Source organism: Plectropomus leopardus, chromosome 2 (assembly GCF_008729295.1).
Source record: "Plectropomus leopardus isolate mb chromosome 2, YSFRI_Pleo_2.0, whole genome shotgun sequence".
Classification (NCBI taxonomy): Eukaryota; Metazoa; Chordata; class Actinopteri; order Perciformes; family Serranidae; genus Plectropomus; species Plectropomus leopardus.
This window is the reverse complement of record NC_056464.1, coordinates 11,580,079-11,594,447: the sequence shown is the minus strand read 5'-3', so window position 1 is coordinate 11,594,447 and position 14,369 is coordinate 11,580,079. Positions and strand designations below refer to the sequence as shown.

General features: G+C 39.6%; 1 protein-coding gene across 1 annotated transcript in view; it reads right to left on the bottom strand.

Annotated features, from left to right (window-relative positions):
- Positions 1-14,369, bottom strand: part of ppfia4 (PTPRF interacting protein alpha 4) — a 72,269-nt gene that overhangs the window by 18,289 nt on the left and 39,611 nt on the right. The window contains exons 3-6 of the mRNA XM_042494959.1: positions 3,431-3,532; positions 3,089-3,253; positions 1,399-1,473; positions 718-789 (exon numbers count right to left, since the gene is read on the bottom strand). Of these exons, the coding sequence (XP_042350893.1) occupies positions 718-789; positions 1,399-1,473; positions 3,089-3,253; positions 3,431-3,532 (414 nt within the window). The remainder of the gene's footprint in view (positions 1-717; positions 790-1,398; positions 1,474-3,088; positions 3,254-3,430; positions 3,533-14,369) is intronic.

Here is a 14,369-nt window from a genome sequence, read left to right as displayed (position 1 = left end):
ACTTTTTTGGGGGGGATTCTCTTTGTGTTGTTTCTTGTTTTATGTTATTCATTCATGTTTTATCTGTTTCCTGTTTTATTTTGTAGATTCACTCCTCATGTGTCACATCTACTTTTACTTCCTGCCCTTGTCTGTCTCCCACCGTTTTTTTGTCACACCTGTCTTAAATCAGTCTTGTTTGTCCTTCCCTGTCCCCAGAGTCTTGCCTGCACACCTGTTTAGTATTAGTCTTGTTTGCTCCTCACTAGTGTTATCCACCACACCCTTGTTGTCAGCCAGTCTCGTGTTTCCCTCCTTTGCCTGTGTCCGCCTTCTCCAGCTGTGGCTTGTTCTATTGATTAATTCCCTGTGTATATATAGCCGTTTCTTTCCCTTTGTCAGTTTGTCTATGTTTATGACTGTGTTCATGAGTTCCTGAGTCATCCCTCTGTTCTGCATGTCTTCCTTGTTGGTTTTCAGTTTAGGAGACTCCTCTGTTTTGCAACTACATTAAAACTCTTTCTACATTCGGGACCACATTCTGAACTTACACATAACAACTATCCCTGTAACTTATTGTGTACAGAATGTGCATGTATGAGGAGAGGTGTCAGTATGTGGAAGGAACACAGAAAAAAGGTGACAAAGACGGCGACCAGCAGTTGGACAGACACTAATACTAAAGGCAGACGTGAGATAAAGCACAGAGCAGAAAAACAATCACACAGCCAGGAAGACCTTCCATGTAGGTTTGGATCCATCTGTTCGCTCCGATGAGTCACCATCCTTCCTTTGTCTCACCATGTTCAACTGCAATGTAGATTAAAAAGAAGAAGAAAAAGAACAATGAACCAACTCACACATTTACTTTCTTTTCTTTTTTTTACAGTGAATCCAAGAACAAAACTTAGCCTCCCAAAGGGGAAGTCTGGCTCTCAGGCTGCCAGCATGCTTCAGACAACACGCCCTACCATATTTTACACAACTACAAATATGAGTTAAACTCAGAATAGAGGGAGGAGGGTTTGCTTCAGTGAGGGTCTGCTCCTCTTAAAACAACTGTGATCAGTGCAACTTAACAAGACTTTATATCTTACATATCCCACTGGGATTTTGCTTTGACTGAGTCTGCTGTGAATACTTAGCATAATTTTATCTTTAGAATGATTAAATGACATTTTAAAATAGAAAAGTACAGAGAACGAGTTTGTGTCTGTGCACGTGTGTGTGTGTGTGCATGAACAGAGCGCTCAGACGACAGAGCCTCTCACCCAGCGTGACACTTGAAGCATATATCAGATCAGACTGGAGGCTTCAACAGATGTCTGCAAGGGACTGAACAGCTGTTTTACTCACCAGTAACCACACATAGGAACACATACACACGTACACAGTCACATACACATCCACACACCTCACCTCTTGTGTGTTAGCTGCTAACTGTCCCTCCAGGGTGGCCACCCTCTCCAAAGCCACCCTAAGCCTCTCACGTACCTGAAAAACACACCAAGAGCACACAAAGCAAGACAAAGAGCAGAAACATGAAGACACACTTACAGATTGAAGCAACATCCTGGATAAAATTCAGAAATATTTAATAGATTCAAATCTGGAAATAGACATTAATGCTTTAACTGACTTTGCTAATGTGACATAGTATTATGTACTATAAATTGTGTCTGGGGTAGGGATAATAACAATCGATGATTGATTAATTGGTTGTTAAGAATTTAATCAAATGTTTAATTTAATTTTAATTTTTTTTAGTTCAATTTAATTAATAAATTGATAGGCTGTGCAATATCGTCAAAGTATATGCAATATGTTGCTGTGAGGAAAGAAATGAAGGAAGAAATACACTACAATACATACATACATACAAATATAATATAAGTGAAGTTTTTTTTTATTTCAAATAATGATTAATAGATTGTTAATTTTACCAATAATTAATTAAGGAAAGTGCTTACAATTTGCAGCCCTAGTCTGGGGTCCATTATGTACTCAAACTGAACACAGAAGCAATTTTATTGTTTTTAATTTACCCTGTTATATGAATATATTCATTGAATTTATTAAGACATTTTCTGTTTGTTTGGATTTTTTTTCATTTGTTCCCAGTTTCTATCTGTTACTGTGCTATTGCCACTGTTTGCTGTTAATGCAAAACTCAAGACTTCCTCCATCTGTTCCAGATTTTCAGCAACAATCTCTCCCCTTCAATGTAGAACTTTTACTCTGAAACTCAGGACGTGTTGAGCTTCAGTTTAACAATGAGAAAACGAGCAGGAAAAACAAATTGATCAGAATTGATTAGTCAGTAAAGATAGACAAACCAGGGCAGGAGTGATGGAAATGCCGTGTCCTTGAGACACTTAAGGCCCAAATGCAGTAAAAGTGTCGGACATGCGCGTTTTGAATAACACCTTTTAAGTGGATTAACATGCGCCAAAAGTGTTAGCAGGCATGTCAAACTGCTTGAAGGCCCTACTCAAAACTTGTTTCAGTTTTGGATCTTCAACTACAGTACAACCAAGGCTGTTTTTTTCTGCAGCTGCAGAAACTGTTGGTAGGAAGCTAAAAAGGTGTTTTTTTTAAAAAAAAAAATTTCTCTGGAGGACAATATAAAAATAAATAAAACAGAATAAATAACAAATAGATTAAAATAAAAACAAGACAGACATAATGTGATTTCTGAAGGTAAAATAAATTAAGTCAGATATCCAACCACACTCCCTACAATTGCCCTCCTGCCTTATGCAACATTATGGGCAACTCAAAGAAATGTGCAGAGAATAAATGGGGTGTATCTGCAAAGCATACAAACGTCTGCCTGCCTACTTATAGATAGTGATAGGGTTCCAAAATGCTGAGGTATTTGTTATACACAAAAAATTGCCCAAATAACAATCTTTTCCTAAAATATGGCTAATTCTGGTCTAATTCTGCCTGTGGAATGCCATATGAGCGTCAAATGAGACACGTCAATCATCACTTTGTGTGCGTTTGCCCCTGAAATGATGCAATTGTTTCCCCTGCATTAATCTGTTAGAACAGACCGCCGCCCTTATGTTTGTGTGTGTGTGTGTGTGTGTTTGTGTGTGTCCACCTTTTCATCCAGAGCCTTGTGGTGTTCAAACAGCGACTTCAGAGCTTTGAGGACCTCCACCTCGCTGGAGACTCCAGATGGTGGGGGTGCCTGTCTCTTCACCACTGTCATCCTCAGACTGCGTTCGTGACGAGACACCAGACACTCCAGGTGCTCCAGCAGCAGCTACACACACACACACACACACACACACACACACGCACACACACACACACACACATGAATGCATGCACGACCAAAGAGAATACTAATTTCAAGCTCAGAAACATTGTTTGTTTTCATCAGCATCACCTCGCACACACACACACACACACACACACACACACGCGCGTACACACATACCCTGGTGTTGTTCCTTTCAGCTTTCAGCTCAGATATTTCCTCCTCTTTCTCCAGCAGCTGCTCCCGGCATATGTTCAGCTCCTTCGTCAGGGTGGCAAACTCCTACAAAAAAATACACACACACAAATACACAACACCCATACAGAGGTTAATACTGTATCAGTGATCAACCTAATGGGCTCCACTTTTGTGAAACCGAACACATATTATGCAGCTGTAATCTCAGGGTGCAAACGTGTAGGCATGGCTGACAGTTTTTTTGTTTGTTATTTTTGCAATTTTGGTGGCACAATCACACTCCTGGTGCAGAGCAGCACAGGATGAACTCATACCTGTAGGAGGAATACTTTATCAGCAGGTGAAGTGAGGGAAGGTGTAAATAATAGGCAGTTCAGGCCAGCTTCTCCCAACTTGTTGTCAGAGGGATGTTGTCTGGGAAAGCTTTCTGTGCATCTGCGATAAGAGGTGGTCTGAGCAAGTGGAAATGACCAAAATGGCACTGTGCTATCTGATCTGCATAAACACTACCTCAGCTGTGCCACTCTGCCCACCTCAGCGCCCGCCTCTGGGCTTTTCGGAGCCATAATATTACTCTAGAAGTATATACGAGACATAATTTTAAAAAAAAAATTAGCCCACGAATAAGCTCCTTATTATGAAATTTCAACACCACTGAATTCATAGAATTGAAATGTAATTTGATTTTTTCAAAGTTTACAACTTCAGATCCAAAAATTCAAGTTTCAAAATACAGAAAAAAAAGTAGACTCAAATTTCTCAAACTTAATTGGTCAAATTCAGATCTTGAACAACAGATACAGTACAACCACATACATAATCAGTACAAATTGAGTCATATTTCTGAAAGGCTAGAAGTCGCTTCGATTGCATTGACACCGCCTATCTCTTCCTGGGTAGTCGTGTGTAGTGGTGTTGCTATATCGAATTTTTTGAGTTGAATTGTTGGACCTGAATTTGACCAATCAAATTTGACTGATATCCTATTCAAATTTCTCCTTAACTTGAACTTTTAGATCTATTTGACCGGTCGAATTTGAGCAACTTTATTTATTCATCTTTTTTTCAAATTCTGAGACTATCATTTTTGGACCTGACTTTACACACTTTACACTTTAAACATTGAAAAAATCATTCAAATCCAGCTTTTGAAAGTGCAAATCAAGAAATTTCAAGTATTCATTTAAGAGGGGGAGGATTCCTAACAAATAAATTCAGATAAATGGTTTTCAAAGTAAAATATTTCAATGCTATGAATTCAGTGGTGTGTAAATTCACATATTCCTTATATCTCTTTGATTATATATATTACCGTAGTGCAAAAAGAAGCGTACTTATGCCTAATAGCATCTAATGGACAAGTCAGTCCAATAATTCACACTTTTTGCCAAAAAATATCAGGATCTTGACTTTTACTGTTTCCGAGAAACAAACAGTTAACAGTTAATATAAACACGTGAAATGCCTCAGACTGATGTGACTTTGGAAAAAAAATTGGAACGCGTCAACTGTCTGTGGCTATTTTTTTATTTCCACAAAAAAGGGTTTCCTTCACATCTGCAGCACCGCATATGGCTTAAAAAGAATGTCTTTCTTTTGAAGTTAACAGAAAACATTACCAACAGTTCCAATTACAATGTTGTTTCATCATTTTGTCCAAAAAGCAAATACAATGAAGTGAAATCGGTGTGTCTCTCTGAAAACCAAACACATCCATAAAATCCAGTTCCCAGTGATGATAGAGGGACTTCTTAATTGTAGATTATTAGCTGAGAGAGAAAACGTGCATTCCACTTGAGATCCATTTGATTTATTGATGTCCATTCTTCATGCTCCTCAACATTGACAGATGGCTGTGCACTACTCGGAAGCTTTTAAGCACTCCAGACGTCCCCTGTAGCCACATTTGAAAAACTTGACCAATGAACGACTAGAATTTGGACCACAGTGGTTTCTGGTTGGTTGGGATCCACTCAGTCTGTCAGTAACGGCATGTTTAAAGCAATTTTCAGCTGAGCATTCAGTCATTCTGTACAAACGGGTGGCACAGCACAGGGAGCAGATGCAATTCTAAGCCACCATCTTTGTTAATAATATACTGTAACTGTTTCATTTTGAGTCATTTGTGTCAAGATAACATCAAGCAGTTGTACTTGTAGTAGGATGAAATAGGTTTTGAGGCTAAGGCACGATAACATTTAAAACTTCAATTCTCCACATTACAAGTCATTATGTATACATCCCCAAGTCTATTGTGTGTGCAGTGTTGTGTTACTTCATGTAGTTTCATCCCACAGCAGCACCATCTTTTCACTGCAAACAACCGCACATTGCAAATTTGATGGACATTTTATGCTCTTTTGGAGCTGTAAAGACCTGGCTCCATTAACTTTAATAGTTTGGGGGAAGGCTGTGATGGAGCTGCAGCACTAACCTGCTGTGTGTTTGGTTTTTACAGTATATAAACTTTAATAGGTCTTTACCTAGCAGTCTGAGGGTGAACTAGTCCTTTAAGGATCATAATTATATGTCTGATCAAGATCCGTGAAGACATTATGGCATAGTTCTTGCAAAAACAAGTGATCTTAAAGGAGCTGTATATGACATTCAGAGCAGTAATATAGTAGCAAGCAACAACTTGCTATGCTGAGATATGCTGGAGTAATGGTGTCCTGAGCAGTCTACGCCTGCGTGTGTTGTAATCTAAAATTCTCTAAAAATTATTTTTAGCAAGCTAATCGCCGCCGCACTGCATTGCACCATATGGTGATAACAACTGAAAACATCATTCCGACCCATGGGGGCGAGCGTTGTTATCACAAAAGCGTGATGCCAACCCTCCGTAATGGCAATGGCAAGAATCAAACTCTCTTTTCAGGACATAATTACAGCTACACAGAAGGAGACACTGAACACGGGGCGAAAATGTAGAAGGATGCATGATGATAAACGTCACGCGTCAGAACATATTAGAGCTACGGTGCATCAACAGCTAGCCTGCAGAAAACACATTATGTCATGTAACATCATGTGGCAGGTACTGCACGGAAGATAACTGTAATGATTAATTTCATTCAACTCCACAAAATTCCATGACTTTTTCAAAGTCATGGATGTAAGTCATGGATATAATATTTCTTTTCTTATTTCATTTGTTTTCCAGGTTTGGAAAATTAATGAAATAAGAAAGGCTGTGAAATTACATGATTTTTCACAGTGACCTTGCATTCGTCTCATTTTCATGAATGCAATCACTGAAGATGGCCTTGAGGGAGTTCCCTCAAATTTGGCACAAACGTGCACTTGGACTCAACGATGAACTGATTAGAATCCAGTGGTCGTAGGTCAAAGGTCAAGATCCCAGTGATCTCATAAAACATTTTTTGGCCATAACTCGAGAACCTTGGGTGCCCACCTTAAAACTGTGCTGATTGTATACATTTTTGTGAAGATGTGTGTGAAGCCTCTATGCTTTTACAGACATAGATGTTAACTGTAAGTGCAACTTGACTAGTGCGCGGAGGCATACAACTGTGTGGCGGTATATTCTAGTTTAAAAATGTTGTAGTAGGTGCTCCGGTGATTGACAACATATGATATCAGTGTACTGGAATGAATCCCTGATATCTCTCGACCTGATGCAGTACACACCCTACCTGTCCATTACTGCAAGACAACATTTAATGCATCTGTACAGTGTTTTACAAATCCTGACAATGTCAGACGTCTTTTGCTGAAAGTGATAAGCTTCACCTGCCCTGGTCTGGGATTATAAGGTCTCCACATTGTGTCCCGCTCAGATAAATCACGGCAGTGTAAACCGATCCTCACACAAGTGTCTTTAGATCAGTGGAAGAAAAGGGGTGAAATGTCACTCTCTGCTTTTGTCTTTTTTGTACAGCTAATATTTCAATGTCTGTCTTGCTGCTTTCTGAGCAGTCAATTCTTCTGTAAGAGGTTGTTTCCGGGTCTCCCAGCCCCATATATAATCCACTTGCCCATATGATTTTCTGCTATTCTGTCTGCCATTGATTAGATTTACAGGAGGTGAGAGGCTAATAGTGCAACAGAGAGGGAGCCAGTGACTCACACAGTTTCTGCTAGAAGTTGGCTTTTTAATATTTTCTGTGGTTTGATCACACTGGAGCAAAGATTGGGTGGCTGTTTGTTTACTAAAGTGTGTACATCTGTGTGCGCGCCAGTGTGTGCGTGAGTCTGTATGTGTGTGTGTATGTGTGTTGTTTGAACATCTCTTGCTGCTTTGTTGGCATTTCCTGTAAGCTTGGCTTTAGTCCAAACCAATACCCAGAGGCTTATGCTCTCTCTGCTTGTCTCAAACACACACACACACACACACACACACACACACACACACACACAGAGTTTTTAAAATCCTGGTGCTCCGTGCAGCCATGACACTGCACTCTTGGTCTCACAGTTCTCACTGATGACCCCAAACACTGGACATGACATAAAAAAAAATTCTTTAAAGTTGAAATCTTGAATGTTTCACATTGCTGCCCTTAAAAACATGGCAAGCCATTAAAGGGGAACTACAACCATTTCGTGAAATTGATACTTGTTATTCCTATGGTCTAAGACCACAGGCCTTTGCATCCTGAGTCCATTTTTTCATCCAAAATTGTTGCACGTCCAAAAATAAATAAGACCTCATATTGTGTCAATTACGTTTTCACACTGACTCAGAAACTTTCATCCATCATTAAAGTTTTTTGTAACAATTTTCTGCATTTTTTGCATCCATAAATTTCTCTCCGCAAGCCTAGAGAGAATTGACTTACAGAGAATCAACGAAGAAAATGTGCCGGCTGCAACAAAACAGAGGAACGGGCGCAACAGTACCTTGAACAGGTCAGATAGTAATATTCAGGTGTATGATGATGAAGAGGTGGAGGATGTAATAGAGGGTGAGGATCTCAGACAGAGAGACAGTGTGCAGACAGAGAGAGAGGACAACTCAGCCCCCTCATGCAGCTGCGGTGCCAAATGCAAAACACGGGAAGAGACTGGTGACAGCCAGAAAGGTAGAGGAGAGAAGCAAGGGGGGAAATTTGACTTTTCGTTTTCGGACTCACTGTGCAAGGTTTCTGTGTGTAACATTTGTTTTTTTGGATGCTGGATTTAAAAAGCGCATTAAAAAAAAAAAAAAACGGCTCAGTGTGCAGAGGCCTTAAAACTAGTCTAAATCAGGCTCATATACACTGTCCATGCAGCAGCTCCAGACTTTATACTTGATGGCATCATTGACTCACTATCTGGTTCCTGGCTTTGAGAGAGAGTAGCTCATGTTCACAAATATTGATTGATCTTTCCTAGGCCATGGAAATATCATACTGGAATTCTTAATTTAGGTGTTCCCCTTTAAGTGCCAGGCCTGGTTGAACATCCCAGTACAGCAATACACCTGTCAATACACCTCAATCCACATGATAACATTGTTTAATATTGCAATATTGATGTTACTTGCGATGAAGATACTACCTGGATCAACATAAGTTGTGTTGTGCTGTGTTCAGATGGCTTTCATACCTCTGGAACCTGAGAAAAATGATTTCTTTTGAAAACATGGCAGAAAGGCAATGAGCAACTTGGCAAGAAATGTCCAGCAAATTGCCAAAAAATAGTAAAAGGTGACAGAACAATGACCTGAAAATTGTTAGTGGGGAGATTTTTTTAGATTTTATGAAAGAATGTGGAAAATGTCCAAAAAACTATATTTGTAATTCTTATAACAACACACTTAAAATTATGTCACACAAAATAAATATATTTTCTTCTTTTTCTTTTTTTTAGCATGTTTTTTGGCAAGTTTCTTTTTTTTATTTTACTTTTTCTTTTTTGTACTTATTTTCAGGTAATTTTCTTGTAACTTTTTAATAATTTCTTGCTTTCGTTTGAGCAAATTTCTTGGCAAGTTGCTCATTGCCTTCCTCCCATGTGTTTGAAAGAAATCAAGCCAATTTGCTCCGGTTTCAAGCGGTTTAAGTGTACTCAGCTCTCGACTCAGACATGCACAACACCTGTACTTCTACATATATTTAAATTTACTTTACTTCTTGAGGAGCAGCCCTGTTAATTCGTGGACAAACTGAAACCTACACTCTACATTTACAACCACTTGACAACGTTTCTGCTAATGTCTTCTGCTTAATTTGCCAACAGCTGTCTGCTCTGAATGCATCCACCATCATTCACCCTCTCTCACTCAACCACACACTTGATATGCACTGAGCAATCCTCAGAAGGAGCTACACTACTCTTATATTATAACACGAGTCATCATTCTCAACCCTTTTTTTCCGTGTTTCTTTCCAAGACGCAATTAACGTTTTTTTTTTTTTTTTGCATTTCAAGTCGTATGTTGGTTTGGGATTTACTGCTATTTTATCTATGAAGTAAACAATCCTGCCTGTGTATACCTTCACGCTCTGCTTACACAAAGGCAGAAGTAGGCAGAACAGAGCAAAGTCTCAAAGAGTAAAGCAGTGGCACGATCGAGTAACTGGCTGACAGTATGTACTGGTCCGTTTCAACCATTTCGTGAAAATACATAGAGGAAACAATACAGAGATTTTTTTTGTGTGCCAAAAACAAGACACACACCGTAAGTATCAGTTTGCAAAATCTAAACAAAATTTCCTGAAAATGATGATAGGTTAATTATTTTCTATTGAAAAAAACATTCTGAATGTTCCTTTATTTTTTAGGGCCCTTAGAATCATCCCATTTCCCCCCATATAGCACCCATGCCTGTAGTATCATCGCCATATCGATATCAAAGTATTACGTCAAAAATGTTGTGATTTTTGATTTTCTCCATATCCCCCAGCCCTACTTACATGTGGGACAGACAAGACACTCCCACAGTGCACTAGATGAACCTAATAATTTTAATTTTAATACAGAATTCGTATTTAAGACAAACACACACACTCTCTTCCACAGACAAACACACAAAGATCTAGATTTTTGTTGACCCTGCCTGTCACGCCGTGAGCAAAGAAGAAAAAAACTCAGAGGAGTGAAGGGACTAGAGAGGGAAGAGAGAGGGAAGGAGCATCAAGAGGAAAGGGGGAAAATGGGTCAGCTTGTTCATTTTACTTTCCTTTATTCCACAGGGGCGCACCAATAGACAGGAGCTCAGCCCAAATCCACCGACAGATGTTAGAGCTCACTGTCTCTTTCAATCATGGCAAAAAGGCTCAACAGGCCACCTCTCGTGCTCTCCACTTCATCCCTTCATCCTTGTGCCTTTCAGGAGCTCTGTGCATCCCCCCACAAACTGCTTCAACACTTAAAAAAAAACCCATGCACTGACAAACAACTAAGAATAGATAAAGGTATGAATACATAACTAATGTTAGGGGTATTATATAACGACAGACAAGTGTTATATATAAAATATCACATAAAATATAACATCACTGTCTAGACAAAAAACTTCTCGCTTTAATTTGTCATGGAGGCCTGCCATCCCTCCGGCAGCTCCTCCCGCTTTTATTATCTTTTACACACACAAACACACACACACACACACACACACACACACACACACACACACACACACACACACACACTTTGCAATGCTAACCTCATAAAACCGTATGAGCTATGAAAAATCCCAGGATATTTATTCAACTTCATACAACAGTCAGATACAGAGAGCAGCTCTTTGACAACACAACCTCGACATCTGTCAGAGAGTATATCATATAGAGCGAAGAGAAGGTTCTGGGCGTCTGGAGGAACGCGGCTCCTCTGCCTCCAACCACAATGTGAGATAGCAAGCGGTTACCAAACACTGCTGAGCTGAGACATTGTAAAGGGATTTCTCCCCTTCGCTTCCTTAAGCAGTTTGGGATTAAAGGATGAAAAAAATGCTCTCTGTGTGTGTGTGTGTGTGTGTGTGTGTGTGTGTGTGTGTGTGTGTGTGTGTGTGTGTGTGAGTGTGTGTGTGTGCGTATGTGTGTGTGTGTGTGTGTGTGTATGTATGTGCAAAGAGAGAGAGAGGGAAAGAGATTGGAGTGCAGTTGGATAAAAAAAAAAAAATTCTCTCACACACAGACATGCATGCAATCCCCAAAAATATAAGGTTTATTGTGAGGGTGCTTAACCATCTTTGTGTGTGTGTGTGTGTTTGGAGGTCAGCACTGTGAAGATTTAACCTTCACCACCACACACCTGAACTACAACTGACAAACTATGAATGAACATGTACTATATTAACCACAACCCCATATTTATTACTTTTGCGCTGTTTGATGCAAACGTAGCCTTCAGTAGGTGTGAATTAGTGTGTTTGTGTGGACATATGGGAGGCAGGTGCTTCAGCAGTCATATCAAATGATCACTTTTTAGTTTTGCTTTAGTTTTGCTGTGATTTCTGAGATTGACTGGTACTTTGAAGACTTTGGTCCTTCATTCATCGGCCCAATGCCAACAGTATTCATGGCACTGTTTAAAGCTCCAGTGTAACATGCAGCAGTGGAGAGAGCACTATCTAAATGTATCCTGCAGAAGCTGTCCCACTGTATCACATCTCCTCGCAAAGCTAAAACTGCAGGTCATCACACCAGATAGCAGGACTGACTGAAGTTGCAGAGACTTCTTCCCAGTGCCTTGCACCTTATAATGACACGTATTGTTGTTATTATTTATAAATATGATTTTTTTTAGATACGTCTGTGATTGTTCCTGATGTTGTTTGTATGTGCTTGTGTGTGACTGGCTGTGTGTTCTTGTCTGTCTTATTATCACTTTTCTTATTTAACATTTCTGTTTTACTCAGAAATATCTTGCAGAAGAGATCTTCATCTCAGTGACAGCGTCTCTTGAAGACTTCACAAGTAGCCTAATGAAGTAGCCATTTTAAGCATCAATCAAGAGAATCCCCCTCCAATTCAAAGTCTTGTGGAAAAAAATACTGTGATCACTGTCTCTTTCATTAGACAACCATCTCAGAAGAGAGAGAGAACTAATACAGTATAATATCCTCCTGATTGTGCCACGATAGTGTTAGTGCAAAAAAACTTTCAGAATTCACTCAAAAAAGAACTACCTCCTCAACTGGCCCTTCCTAAGTCTGGCCCTTTATCCACTGAGCTCTGTAACAGTTGAAAGCTTTGTACCCAAAAGAACCTCAGTCAGTTTCCACGTTCCTGCTATGTGCAAAGTGTATCTACATTGAAAAGAAAACAGATTTTGATGATGATTAAAATATATGACTGGGGAACTGTCACAATCAGACACAATAATTGTACATATATAATCGTACAGGTTAACTAATGTTAGAGAAGCACGAGCTAACTAGCTAGATAATGTACAGCTACATCAAGAGGAGTTAGTTTAATGTCAGATCACTCACATCAGCCAGGTTTTCTTCCTTCATATTTCTACGGTAATTTTAAAGAGATTTGATAAGGACCAATATGTTGTTGGTGTATTTTTAAGATGTCATAAATAATTGTTAACCACAAAAAAAATTAAGGGTTGCTTGTTGCATGTTGCTTTGTTTACAGCAGTGATACTCAATTTATGGCCCTTGAGCTAAATCTGGCCTCCTAAAATCCTAGAAATGCCCTAAAATCCTGTAATGATGCTATAATCCTAGAAATGGACTACATTCATAGAAACATCTAAAAATCCTAGAAACATAAAGGGGCTGCTGCAACTGGCCCCTGGCCTCCTGTCATTTTGCAAAAGTGGCCCCCAAGCACAGCAGGTTGAGTATTCCTGGTTTACAGCCTATTGTCTTTTTAAGGCTACATGTCTTAACATTGGCGAATATTCAACTGACAGTCATTTCCATTTAGTGTGAGTGAATCCACTGACAAAATTAATCCACCATCTTCGCATCATGTGGATTTCAACTCTGATGAGCTTTTACCAGAAAGTGGCAGCCGAGCAACCAATAGAAAAGAAGATTGAGACTGATCTTTTTTTGTTTTTTGAATATAATTTTTTGTTGCGTTTTGCCTTTTTTAATTTAAGATTGATAGGACAGCACAAGTGTGAAGGGGGGGTCTATGATACTGGTTATGAAAAATACAAACTGCAGCACATAAGAGGCACTGTCTGGCTGGCAGCAAGTCAGGAGACATGCATGCTGTCATGCCTCTGTGTCAGGTCATGTTTTTCTTATTTCTTTATTTTGAACATTTTCTGTTTTAGTTTTATTTTGTTAATCCCATATCATTTCAGATCCCTCCGTCCTGTCAAGTTTCCCTCCTGTGTGATTACCTACCCTGCCCTAATGTGTCTCACCTGTTTCTAAGTGCCACACCTGTGTCTTGTTATCCTCCCCTCCCCTTGTGTATATAAGCTGCGCGTTCCCTTCCCTCTGTGCCAGTTCACCCTTATCTTGTGTAGCAAGCACTCCAGCAGTATTTCCTTGTGTTGGCTTTCTTGTGCCTGTTAATATTGGACTGTTTCTTGACACTGCCTTAGTCCAGCCCTTTTTGGATTTGTTTGCCAACTAATCACTTGTGTATCAGATGTATTTTTTTGTGATCAAAGACCTCAACTATCAATTACCTGATCTGCCACTGAGTAATGTGTCATGTGGGTCTATTCCCTGTGAGCCTGACACATGCAGTGCCAGAGCATGTGAAATATATCAATAACATCATATTTTGTGGTATTCATTAGCAAGCTAACATTAGCTTGTGAGCTAGCCTTTTGTGCACATCACCTTGGCAGGTGCATTTGCTCACATGAACATGCCCAATAATCTAACTTTAGCTAATGAACACATGACTTGCAGTGTGCTTGCTCTTGCAGCCCAGAGGCTCTGAAACCACAGAAAAAAAAGAGAAGCATGCAGGAAGCCACCAACACAGTTTGAGTGTGTTGCCTGTGAATTTTGCCTTTAAATGGTCAGTCAGAATAGTGAAATGAGTAA